Here is a 13,677-nt window from a genome sequence, read left to right on the forward strand (position 1 = left end):
TACCCTCCTCTCTTCCTTCCCGTTCACATTAATTGATTTGATTTGCTTACTTTATTTATTTTTTGTCTATTAGATTGTAAGCTCTTTGAGCAGGGACTGTCTTTCTTCTATGTTTGTGCAGCGCTGCATATGCCTTGTAGCGCTATAGAAATGCTAAATAGTAGTAGTAATTGGAGATATCCTGTAAAACTGAGAGGATTTGTTTCCTTGGGGACTGGAGGTTGCCTATCCTGTAGCAGGTACCACAGTCTTGGCTGAAAGTCACACTGTAACTGCACAAGGGCCAAGCAGGACAACTGTGCCTATGGAGCAAATACATTTTAAAGTGGCTTCAAAACATGTTTTTTTTTCTCACTCATTCAAAGCTGAGTAAAGTGAAACATACCTTTGCAGTCTGGGCCATATTTTCCAGGCAGACACAGCTCACATGCTGTCCCATTAAAGTCATCTTTGCACTGGCACAGTCCTCTTCCTTCGTATCCCTCATCACACGTACCATGATTGTTGCATGGGGTCGTTGGCCCCCCAGGGCAGGCTATTAAAACAAAAGGCCATATGACGTGCCACATAGCTTTTGCCCAGAAACACCACATGTACATGGGAGAAGGTTTTGTGGTTCGATTGCTAAACAACAATTCCAAATTTTCATTAGAAAATATTAAAATGTTACGCTGGGGTTTACTAAGCCATTAGCATGATTGGCGGGTGCACTAGGGCCAATCAGCAGTGGTTACCTTATGGTACTGTGTAGCTCAATAAACAATTTGAAACAGCATTTTTTCCCCTGTAAGTTTTTGTAGGTTTTTTTTTTTTTTTTTTGCTGTTTGGTTTTCTCCTTGGCTAATGAAGCCGGTGATAAACTCAACTGAAGGGAGTGTCAGCTATCTGTGAATGGCTCCCGAGATTTCCTTTATTTAACTATATTGAGTATGAACTAGCATTCTTCATCTTTCACTAAATGGTAAGCTATAGCGTGGTGTATTATTTTGAGTCTGTTTCCTTATTAGTGCATGGCCATTAATATAAGAAAATACAAAACGACCACAGTAAAAATGGCCTTAGCACATGGGTAAAAACTATACAAGGGTGCTGCAGCTTAGTAAAAGGACCACTTTCTATTTTAAGCAGAATGTGGAAGATTTTCAATAAAAGCTGCCTTTTTTCTGAATTTATAGGGCCTCTTTTACTAAGCCGCATAAGCGTCTATGCGTGCCCAACACGCGCCAAAATGGAGTTACCGCCCGACTACCGCGTGGCTCTTGCGCTAATTTCATTTTCGGTGTGCGTCCGATACGCGCATCTGAAAAATATTTTTTTTAGTTTCAGACATGCGCCAAGTGGCATTTGACGCACATAGGCCATTACCGCCCGGATTCTTTACCGCTAGGTCAATAGCTGGCGGTAAGGTCTCAGACCCAAAATGGATACGCGGCAATTTTGATTTTGCCACATGTCCATTTTCGGGGAAAAAAAAAGAGGCCTTTTTTACAGGCATGCTGAAAAATGGATTGGCGCGCACCCAACACCCACGCCTACACTACCGCAAGCCATTTTTCAGCACATCTTTGCAAAAGGACCCCATAGTGATGTAAAGCTGTATGCAAAAGTATGTACATTTGCCACATAATTGCTGCAGAATTTGATATCCTTTATCATAGAAACTATGCATCATGTACCACAGGAAGCCAAGGACCTTGAACTGCACACAGACCGCTGTTCATCTTACAATCTTATCTTTGAATTATTATCCTGCTTATTTTCGAAAGAGAAGGGCAGCCATCTTCCGACACAAATCGGGAGATAGCCGGCCTTCTCCTAAACCTGGCCAAATTGGAATAATCGAAAGCCAATTTTGGCTGGCTTCAACTGCTTTCCGTCGTAGGGCTGGCCAAAGTTCAAGGGGGCGGGACGGGGCGTGGTTAAGAGATGGCTGTCTTCGGCCGATAATGGAAAAAAGAAGGCCGGCTCTGACGAGCACTTGGCCGGCTTCATTTGGTCCATTTATTTTTAGGACCAAGCCTCAAAAAAGTGCCCCAACTGACCAGATGACCACTGGAGGGAATCGGGGATCACCTCCCCTTACTCCCCCAGTGGTCACCAACCCCCTCCCACCCCAAAAAAATATAAACATTTTTGTGCCAGCCTCAAATGTCATACCCAGCTCACTGACAGCAGTATGCAGGTCCCTGGAGCAGTTTTTAGTGGGTACTGCAGTGCACTTCAGGCAGGCGGACCCAGGCCCACCCCCCCATCTGTTACACCTGTGGTGGTAAATGGGGGCCCTCCAAAACCCACCCGAAACCCACTGTACCCACATCTAGGTGCTCCCCGTTACCCTTTAAGGGCTATGGTAGTGTTGTACAGTTGTGGGTAGTGGGTTTGGGGTTTTTGGGGGGGCTCAGCACACAAGGTAAGGGAGCTATGCACCTGGGATCAATTTGTGAAGTCCACTGCAGTGCCCCCTAGGGTGCCCGGTTGGTGTCCTGGCATGTGAGGGGGACCAGTGCACTACGAATGCTGGCTCCTCCCGTGACGAAATGGCTTGGATTTGGTCGGGTTTGAGATGGCCGCCATTAGTTTCCATTATGGGCGAAAACCAATGATGGCCATCTCTTAACGCCGGCGATCTCTAAGTGTGGCCCAAATATTGAGATTTGGCTCGGCCCGACCGTATTATCGAAATGAAAGATGGCCGGCCATCTTGTTTCGATAATACAGTTGGCTCCGCTGCTTCCCGGAGATGGCTGCCCTTATAGATGGGCGCCCCCGTTCGATTATGCCCCTCCACGTTACCCAGTAAATCATGTGGGATAAGATTTTGCAAAAAATTCAGCTATTGTGCCAATCTTTTTACAGGGCACACAGTGCAAAACTATAATATGGAAGGGCATCCTTACCTTGGCATTCCCGTCCATAGTAACCACTGCAGCACTTTTCTGCCCATAAAACTATTGAGCATTCCTGGATACAGCGAGCCTTTGGAAGTCTTGAATAGTATCTATAACTGGAACATGACTTTGTCACTCCCTGTATATTTTAGTTAAAAACAAAATGTATTGATAATACATGAACCATAGCTTTTCCTTGGACAAAATCCACCTCTTGAGGTCAATATTCAGTCGGCAGCAGTTAGTGTTTTCTTGAGCACTGACTACAGCAGGAAGAATTCGGCCCGATATTCAACGCTGGGACATGTCTGGGCACCAGCATCGAATATTCGGGGTGGACTGGCCAAGAGTTTGCCACCATGATTTATGCGGGTCCCGGCTGAATATCAGCCAGGACTAGATACAGGGATAAGTCATCCCCCCGCTCCCCCGTTCTGATCCCTCCTGAACCCCGCCACCATTACAAACTCTCCCCTGGTTCTGACCCTCCCCGGGAACCTGCCAGAATTACAACTCCCTCCACCCTGATTCTGATCCCTCTCAGACCCCGCCACCAATACAGAACCCCCCTCTGATTCCCCAGTTCCTCCCCCTGAGTCTGACCCACCATGTCTAAATAGGTCTCCTAGGCCTACCTTTAGCTCCACAGTAGCCGAGTGGGTTATTGGGGCAGGAGTGAACCCCAGTCGCTCCTGCCTCTAGTGGCTGCTGCTCTAAAATGGCGGCAGTGGTGCTGGGGGAGGGTGATAATAATAGGCAACTTATCACAGCAGACCATAGGTGTAATTCGAGATGGACGGGAGGTTGGTATCTCCTCAATGTTCTGGATGCTATTTCTGAATTGGTGCTTTCCTATTTCCAATATGGCTTCCTACACCTCAGAGAATTATGTCATCATGTATGCACCTAATTTCCTGCATAAAAATGATGATGTGCATAACCATGCAGTTCTGCATAATTTGCCTCAGACCATAGGAGCCGACTCTGTGGGTGCTGTGGGTGCTTGAGCACCCCCAATATTGAGAAAATTCATTGTGTATGTCCAAGGAAGGGTTATTTCCACTGAGCTTAGCACCCCCAATAATTTTGAAAAGTTGGCTCCTATGCCTCAGACATCCCTGAACCTCCCACTAAGAGAGGTGTGTGGGAGGTGCAGGGGTCCATTTGGACCAGTAAGGATATTTTGGGTTCAAGGAAAGGGGTGGGAGGAGCAAAGGGTCCACTTGGGCCACCATGGGATTTTTGTTGGCTGGGGGGGAGGGTGTCAAGAGAGGCAAAGCACATTGCACTGCACTCAGGGATAGTAGCTCTCCTGTAGCACAGCAACACAATTTTGATACCCCAGGGAAATATTCAAATTTTGCATAAAACTTTACATTTTTGGTGCACAGTTCCCAGGAGTGTAACTTCCTTAGCCTAAAGTAAGCAGGCAAACGACACCTATGCAACAGGTACGAAGTGGGGGAGGTAGTTTTGAGAATTAGTCGCAACCCAAATCAACTTTCTATGATAATTGTAGGGGAGGCAAGGGGAGGTACGTCAGCACCATGTGTTCTAAAAAAATATACAGGGTGGATTTTTACAGTGAGGATAATTTTCTAAAGTTTAAATATTATTTATTTCTTACTTGATATATAACCTTTCAGGATAAAGTCAAAGCAGCTTACAATCACAATATAATAATAATTTATAAAGGAAGAAAAGGACTAAAATGTAATGGCAGGACAGAAGAGGAAAGAGAATCCTCCCATAGAAGCACTGTTCCCTCTAAACTGAGCAGGAATCCTCCACCTACAGTCCTGCCAGTGGGAGGCGCTGTTTCAATATCATATTTTCAATAGAGAGGGACAGGTAAACGCTGCAGGGCTCCAGGAACCCTGCCTGTCCTTAGTGACAGAAAACACAATATTGAAGCATCACTCCCCCCCCTAGTAGCAATGCTCAGGTGTGATAAAAAGAAAGTTGAGTATCTGGCTGATTTTAGATGTGAGCAGTGGACAGAAGGGAAGGATAATTGGTTACTAGTAGAGGAGTGAAGGGTACGAGCAGGATGGTATGGGATGACAAAAGAAAAAAGATAGGGCGGGATTCCGGTATGTAAGATCTTATATGTCACAGTCGATATCTTATGTTGGAGCCGGAAAGGAACTGGAAACCAGTAGTGTTGCTGCAAGAGAGGAGTAACATGGTCAAAATGGTGGGCATGAGTAAGAAGATGAACAGAGGTGTTCTGAACAGATTGGAATTCTTTCAGATTGGAGGATGGAAGATCAGAATAAACGATGATACAATAATCCAGTTTGGAAGATGCAAGGGCATACAGAAGTGTGGCACAAGATTTATCATCAAGTTCTGCCTAGGGCTAGTTCAGATGGGGTTAAATGTACCTGTCGACAAAGAAACAGAAGAAAAACAGTCCCTTGGAAAACACAAATCAAGCAAACATAGTGAAGGTGATACCAAAAAATGAATGAAGTAAGACAATATGCAAATTGTGAAGGAAATTTTATTCAAATATCCAAAGACTCGACACGAATTGTGTTTCGGCCAAAGCGGCCTGCTTCAGGAATCTTCAACATGGATGTTCTCTAACACTCTAGCTCTCAAATGTAGCATCAGGTACCAATGCATCTTGAACCATGCAATGCTGTCTCACAGACAATTGTGACCGCTTATTCACTCGATCGAATAAGCAGTCACGATTGTCTGTGAGACAGCATTGCATGTTTCAAGATGCATTGGTACCTGGTGCTATATTTGAGAGCTAGAGAACATTGCCACACTGAGCCTGCAAAGAGGTGGGAAAATGTGGGATACAAATGCAATAAATAAAATAAATAAACATCCCTTTTGAAGACTCCTGAAGCAGGCCGTGGTGGCCAAAATGGAATCTGTGTCAAGTCTTTGGATGTTTGAATAAAATTTCCTGCATGACTTACGTATCATCTAGCTTCATTCATTTTTTGGTGTCACCTTCACTGTGTTTGCTTGTTAAATGTACCTGGGCAGAGACAGCAACATGACATAGAAAGTTCATGGCTGAAAAACAGTAAAAGCAGAAACCAGTGCTTCTCCATGAATAGAAGTGATCGTAGTGGGTTTGTTTACATGTCACATAAAAACAAAGCCTAAGATAGCTTTTCTCTGAATCTGTACCCTACTTACCGTTGGTTTGCTCCCTGGAGGACACCTCGGAGCAAGGGTACAGTAACCACACAAACCCTGTCATAAAACATTGAACATTATTTAGTTTATTAGGGTTTATTTACTGCCTTTTTTGAAGAAATTCACTCAAGGTGGTATACAGTAAGAATAATCTGGACCTAGGCAATAAATGATTGCAGAGGTAAAAATCATTCAAGTAACAGAATGCATTATACCATATGCTAACAATAATGACAACACAAGACACGGTAAAACATTCTAACAGGAAGTACAGGGGCTATGAAGAAGCGGAACATATCTACTATAATAAAACTCACCCTCAACGTTCTGAGGACACTGACGTCAGTGAAGCCAAACCCTGACTTCCTTCAAAAAGGTTCGAAGGTTCATGGTGGTGAAGCCACCAAAATCCCTCCGGGCCCCGCCCTCGAGGGCGGAGCAATGGCAGAACAATGAACGGGTTGGCAGGGAGGGAGGCAGGGAGGCGGGAAATTGCTCCGGGCCCCGCCCTCGAAGGCGGAGCAATGGAAGAACAACGAAGGGGTTGGCAGGGAGGGAGGCAGGGAGGCGGGGGTGGGTGGGAAATTGCTCCGGGCCCCGCCCTCGAGGGCGGAGCAATGGCAGAACAACGAAGGGGTTGGCAGGGAGGGAGGCAGGGAGGTGGGGGGGGGGGGGTGGGAAATCGCTCCGGGCCCCACACTCGAGGGCGGAGCAATGGCAGAACAACGAAGGGGTTGGCAGGGAGGGAGGCAGGGAGGCGGGGGGGGGTGGGAAATCGCTCCAGGCCCTGCCCTCGAGGACGGAGCAATGGCAGAACAACGAAGGGGTTGGCAGGGAGGGAGGCAGGGAGGCGGGGGGGGGGGGGGGGTGGAAAATCGCTCCGGGCCCCGCCCTCGAGGGCGGAGCAATGGCAGAACAATGAAGGGGTTGCCCAGGGACGGAGGGGGGTGTTGGCGACGAAAACCTTGCTAGCGCCTGTTTCATTTGCTCTGAAACGGGCTTCTTTTACTAGTAAACAGATAAGACAGAGAAAAAGGTATTTAGATAAAAGAAAAAGTCAGTGTGACTAACTTAAGGAAAACATCAGAGCAACTGCACTTGTCAAAATCATTGAAATAGTTCTGTTGGCATGTGGATTGCAAATGATAGACTTTTATTCCTGTTAATTTACCTGAAAATGTGCTTTCCTTTCTTCCTGTCTTTTTCTTTTTGTTAAGAAGACAGGATAATTTCATAGATTCAGCCTGGCAGTTCTTCGTTTGTTACTAGACTAAGGACTGCCTTCGTAAATTTGCGTTTTTTCCATAAAGAAGAGGCACCGCCATACTAAAGTATACAGGGTCTAACATTCAGAGAAAGTTGAACTCCTAAATATAAGGTCCTAAACTTGCACCCTATTTTCATCCACACTTGGGAGCCTAAATTTTCATTTAAAAATTCATCTTAATTTAGGAGCTTAGAAGTTATGCTCATAATTTATGACTCTAGTACTGAAAATCAGTGCAAAGCTCCTACCTTGTCTCCCTGCCATAAATCCACCCTTGCCGTCACCCACTTTTTATGCTGCTAAATTTAGGAGTTTAGGGATCGATATTCAGAGTAGCTTAAATAGGCAGGAGAGGTTCCTGTCTGTTTCAATCAGGCTGAGTGGGCCAGTTGCTGATATCCAGCAGCACTTAACCAGGCAGTACCACTGTCAGTTATGCAGGCACTGGCCATATTTACTGCCCACATAGTTAACCAAGCAGACAGAACTGCATAAAATATAGTCCTATCTTTGCCCGGTTATCAGGATCCTGGCTGATCCAGATCAGGGGGGTCTGCCCAGTGGCATAGCCACGGGGAGCTTTGGGAGCCTGGGTCCCCTAAATTGGACTTGGGCCCCAAAGGTCTGCTGGTTTGGCTGGTGGAGGACCCTAAGTCCCGCTAGCAGAAGACGTCCTCTAGCAGTGTTCGCCGCCGTGCTGCCTGCCCTGCTTCCCCACCCCCCTGTGCGCATGCTCAGTTTCATTAAAACCGAGCATGAGCACCATGGGGAGAAGCAGGGCAGGTGGCGTGGCAGCAGTGGAGTTCCTAGGGTGGCTGATGTGCTCTTCCCCGGGTGCAGCGTGACCCCCCCCACCCCCGGCGAAAGGACACCCCCCCCCCCGGAAGTAACCTGTTCCGGGGCAGAGGGAGCAGGGAACGAGCGTTGCTGACAGACGCGCGGCACCCCCCCAGCGGCGTGCACCCGGGGCGGACTGCCCCCACTGCCCCCCCTTGTTACGCCACTGTGTGGCAGTGAACAGCACAGAAGGAAGGCTTCTGCTGGTAGGGCTTGGGGACCCCGACGATCCATGTATACGGCTTTGTGGCAGGGCAAAATGTGCGCTTCACTTTGGGCTCAGACCCCCCAAAATTGAGGTCTGGATACACGCCTGGGTCTGCCGATCTCAATTATGATCTCACCCCCATCTGATCCCCCTGCCTAGCTCCCTCAAGCCATTATATGGAAGGCTGACCCCTACTGACGGTACCATAAAACTACGCTAGGGATCATCACTGCCATTTTTGAACCTGGAGCTAGACAGGGAGGGAGCAGAGGGGTCTGCTCCTGCTCCAGCCCACTAGACCCAGAGGTAAGTTCCGGGGGTGATGGGGGGTCTAGGGGATGGGGGAGGGGAGGATTGGATTGGTGAGAGATGGGGTGGGGCCTGAAAAGGGGATTGAGCAGGGGGGGAGAGAATTGAACAAGGGGTGGGAGGGGAGTTTGGAAGGGTGATTGGGTGGGATGAAGAGATCATAAACAGGACTGACAGACCCCCTTATCTGGGGCTAAACATTAGCTGGGAGTTGGATAAGTGCCACGGTCCACTCATGCCCGGGAATACCGAGATTTTCAATGCCAGTGCCTAGGTACGGCTCTGAATTGAATAAGTGGGCATAAATCAGTGGGGTGTAGTGAAAATTTGAGTATTAATTTAGGAACTCAGCCTTAGTAAATTTCAAAGGGGCCAATTAAGAAGCATGACTTTCATGTTAGGAGCTTAAATCCTTTGAATATTGAGCCCAAATGCGTCAATATTCAACGCGATTTAACTGGCCCAAAACTACTCCTTGCCAGTCAAATCACCTGTTTGGAGCTAACCATTTTCAGCAGCACTGTCTAGTTGGCGCTTATGTCAAAATGGGCTATTTTGGGGGTGCTCAAAGGGCGGAGTCAGCTCTTATCCAGTTAAGTCCCCAAATTCAGCACTTAGCAGGCCAGGGTCACTGCACAAACAGGACTGCATGAAAGTCAGTCCTATCTTTATTCTCTGCCCCATTGTAAGTGCTGAATATCACACTTAACTGGCTATAATTTAGCTGGCTCCACAAATCCAGAAATTTAATGCCAATGCCAGGCAGGGACCGGCATTGAATTTCCGGGCATAACGTCACCAGCTGAATATCGACCCCCAATTACAAGAATGCAGCAGGTCATTTCCATTGAGAAGCAAATGCAAGTGAAGGACTAACCTCAACAGTGATAGTATGCATGCTGTTGCATCGGCCACCGGTGCTGGGAGGAGTTAACAGGCAGTCGATGCCATAGGCGATACCACCCTCAAATTCAAGCTGGCGCTGCACTATCTTACATTGTTCAGTGTCGGTGTTCAGGAGCAGCTCTCCCTGTGAAACCGGAAAACAACTAGTCACAAAATCACTGAAGGTGGGTAACCCTATCTCCATATTGTAGTAGGTCAGAAGGATCCTGATATTCAGCATTGCTTAACTCAAGGGATTTCCCACAGGTTAGAGGCCCCTTTCCATGAAGGCTAGCTGGCTAGCAAACTGTTATGCAAAATTTCACTTCCAGGAAGCCTCTTAAAAGGGAAGCATGCCTGCCCTAGAATCTCTCTGCCCCCTTGAATTGCCCCCCTGACAGTTAAATCCCCATTGCCATATCCCTCTGACACCCTCAACACTCAAATTCATATCCCTCCACTTTCCTGACATACCCCTCGAGTATCTACTGGGTGGGTTCTCTGGTGGCGAGGGGAGACACGGCAGCAGCGATCATCAATTGCTCCTGAACTATTGGATGGTGGCCTTCTGAACCCCTACTGGTAGTTTCATGATACCACCATTAGGGGTTAAGCTGCCGTTTAACAGAATACAATTTGGTAGTTACGTTACATTACAAATTATATTTGTATCCACTCCGCCATTACCACAAGTTGAAGGTGTCTCACAGTAAAAGAACTGAGCATTCTCAGGAAAATAACAAAGCATAATCCATCAGGAGCAACAATCCAACCATACATCACTTTACTAAAACAAGTTTCCGAAATAAGAAAAGCTTTTAAAGACTTACGGAACTGTTTATAGTCAGTTATACTTCTCAAATTCCTATTTTGCACAGCCAAAAAATGTAAAAGAAGTAGAAAATAATCTCTAATCTTTAACATTTTTTTTCAAACTAGGATACTGAAGCATTAAAAAGTGCTTAGCAGAAGCGACACAATTTTTTGCTAAGATTTTGACTAAGCTACGCATATATTCTGAAGCTTGGCCATACAAAATCAAGAATACAATTGTACAAATTTTAAAAATCATCCTAGCCTCCATGGGCAGCCAATGTAGTCAGAACTACAAGTCCCTGCATGCAATGCGGTCAACCCAGCTTTGGGATCAATACTGTCAGGCAAATCTGGAACTAGTTGGCAACCCTTAATAGACTCCTAGCATTATTCCCACTGCCCTGACAAGTAAATTACACACAATATTGTCGTTGTCTCCGCACTTTACACTGAGATCCGAGCCCTGGAGTGTCTTCAATGAACGTTTTTCAGGGAATTCTGACGCCAAAATCTGGAAAAATAAAGACAGCATAAACACGTTCAAACTTCAGAATCTTTTATGTTTTAACTCTCCAAGTCCAAATTAATTAGAGGGTAGGATAAAGAAGTGCATTTGAGATGCTTAGGCCTTTTTTTTTTTTTGGCTCATTCTGCTTGGCAGAGCAAATATGCAACATATTTACCAATAGGCAGCGGAATAGAGTGGACCATCGGGGTAAAAATTTAACCAATATTTTGATCAACAGACCATTAACAACTAGAGAGCTTGGGGGGAGGGCCAAAGATTGGATTGTTTGGCCCTTCTAACCAAAAAAGGGTCCCGCTGCTGCTGTATTTATGTACAAATTAAACAAAATCATTCATGCTTCTTTTGGTAGTTCATCAAAAGTTTTTGCATATTAGCAGGAAAGAACTCTTGTTACGCCAGTGGTGTAGCCAAGGGTGGGCTTGGGTGGGCCCAGGCCCACTCACTTTGGGTTCAAGCCCACCCAGTAGCAGCATACATATGATGTGGCTGGCAGGGATCCCCAAGCCCCACCAGCCGAAAACTCCCAACAAGTGTCCCTCCTGCATACCTTGTAAGTAGCAGATCTTCACCTGCAGTGAGCAGTGACATACATACTGCTCGCACCGGCCCCACAGCCTTCCCTCTGATGTATTTCTGCCTAGGCGGAAACAGGAAGTTGCATCAGAGGGAAGGGTGTGGGGCCAGTATGAGCAGTGTGTATTATGATGGTGAAAATCTGATATTTAAAAGGTATACGGGAGAGGGGGGATGTTTGAGAGACCATATGGCATGCAGGCGAGAGAAGGAGAGACCAAATCACCTGTGGGACGGGGCGAGGTTCTTCTGCCCGCCCATCTTGAGCCCAGGCCCACCCAAAATTGGGTGTCTGGCTACGCCCCTGTGTTATGCATTTACGGGAATATTTTATAAAGCATTTTGCAAGTGTGAAGAGCTATGGTTTGTGGGAGAGAATTTTATTCACTATTAGAGGTTGTTCTAGGAACCAATTTGATAAAGGTATGTGAGCACCTATGTCATTTATTTCTCTAAAATATTTATACTTACATACAGAATAAAATCAAAACCAACACAGAAACATGACCAAAGAAGTGAGTCAGTTCATAAAGATACCTAAATGCATAGAGGTCGACGATATTCTGCCCACAGCAATAAGCTGCTTACAAGCAGTCGTGTAACTTAGGGCCCCTTTTACCAAGCTGCGGAAAAAGGGGGCTGGCGCTGGCATTGGCGCATGTTTTATACGCGTGCCGAGGCCCCCTTTTACCGCAGCTGGTAAACGGGAACTCTTGCTTTCCTGCAGGAAATGGCCATGCGGCAAGTAAAGCACATGTTGGGTGGCCATTTCAGGGGGAGCTCTTACTGCCATGCTCCTGCGTTGACCCGGTGGTAACTGAGCAGTGTGTGGCACTGCCTGATTACTGTCAGGTACACTCCGGTGCTACAAAAATAAACACATTTTTGTAGGACCGGAAATGACGGCACACTAGGGGTAGGAAGCACCACCGGCCTGCTGCAGTAGCCCGGCGGTACTTCCTATATAGTGAGCGGTAAGCTTGCTCACCACGGGCGTAGCCAGACTTCGGTGGGAGGGTGGTCCAGAGCCCGAGGGGGCACATTTTAGCCCCCCCCGGCGTCGCCGACCCCCCTGCCATTGCCGACTTTGCCCCCCTTCTGCCGCCGACCCTCTCGAACCCCCCTCCCACCACCAACCCGACATCGCCTACCTTTGCTGGCGAGGTACCCCAACCCCTGCCAGCCGAGGTCCTCTTTTTCTCGCAAAAGGCTTCCTTCTGTTTCTGACGTCCTACACTGATCTGCAAGGCTTCGTTCCGTGAGTCTGATGTCCTACACGTAGGACGTCAGAAACAGAAGGAAGCCTTTTGCGAGAAAAAGAGGACCTCGGCTGGCAGGGGTTGGGGTCCCCCGCCAGCAAAGGCAGGCGACGGCGGGTTGGCGGCGGGAGGGGGGGTTGGGCGGGTCGCCAGCAGGGGGTCCAGGGCCAAATCTACAGGGGCCCAGGCTCCCCCAGGCCCCACATAGCTACGCCACTGCTGCTCACTATAAAAGGAGCCATTAATTACTTAATAAGCCAATCAGCACTGATAATTGCCACTTAACCAGCGATTATAGACACTATTGTTTTAAATGTATTCTCATGCAATTTCATCAAGTGTCCCCTGGTCTTTCTACTTTTTCAATAGGTGAAAAATCGAATCACCTCCATATGCTCCACGCCACTCAGAATTTTGTAGACCTCAATCATATAAGTACATACATAAGTACATAAGTATTGCCATACTGGGACAGACCGAAGGTCCATCAAGCCCAGCATCCTGTTTCCAACAGTGGCCAATCCAGGTCACAAATACCTGGCAAGATCCCAAAAAAGTACAAAACATTCTATACTGCTTATCCCAGAAACAGTGGATTTTCCTCAAGTTCATTTAATAACGGTCTATGGACTTTTCCTTTAGGAAGCCACCCAAACCTTATTTAAACTCCGCTAAGCTAACCGCCTTTACCACATTCACTGGCAACAAATTCCAGAGTTTAATTACACGTTGAGTGAAGAAACATTTTCTCCAATTCGTTTTAAATTTACTACATTGCAACTTCATCGCATGCTCCCTAGTACTAGTATTTTTGGAAAGCGTGAACAGACACTTCACATCTACCCGTTCAACTCCACTCATTATTTTATAGACCTCTATCATATCTCCTGTCAGCTGCCTTTGCTTCAAGCTGAAGAGCCTTAGCCGCGTTCGCCTTTCCT

The 13,677-nt window shown here is 46.9% G+C and overlaps 1 protein-coding gene across 1 annotated transcript in view; it reads right to left on the bottom strand.

Moving 5' to 3' along the window:
• STAB2 (stabilin 2) overlaps positions 1-13,677 on the bottom strand; it is a 270,647-nt gene that overhangs the window by 56,468 nt on the left and 200,502 nt on the right. The window contains exons 52-56 of the mRNA XM_030214413.1: positions 10,797-10,886; positions 9,552-9,704; positions 6,054-6,110; positions 2,898-3,027; positions 386-535 (exon numbers count right to left, since the gene is read on the bottom strand). Coding sequence (XP_030070273.1) covers positions 386-535; positions 2,898-3,027; positions 6,054-6,110; positions 9,552-9,704; positions 10,797-10,886 — 580 coding nt within the window. The remainder of the gene's footprint in view (positions 1-385; positions 536-2,897; positions 3,028-6,053; positions 6,111-9,551; positions 9,705-10,796; positions 10,887-13,677) is intronic.

The sequence above is a fragment of the Microcaecilia unicolor genome, chromosome 9, assembly GCF_901765095.1.
Source record: "Microcaecilia unicolor chromosome 9, aMicUni1.1, whole genome shotgun sequence".
Lineage (NCBI taxonomy): Eukaryota > Metazoa > Chordata > Amphibia > Gymnophiona > Siphonopidae > Microcaecilia > Microcaecilia unicolor.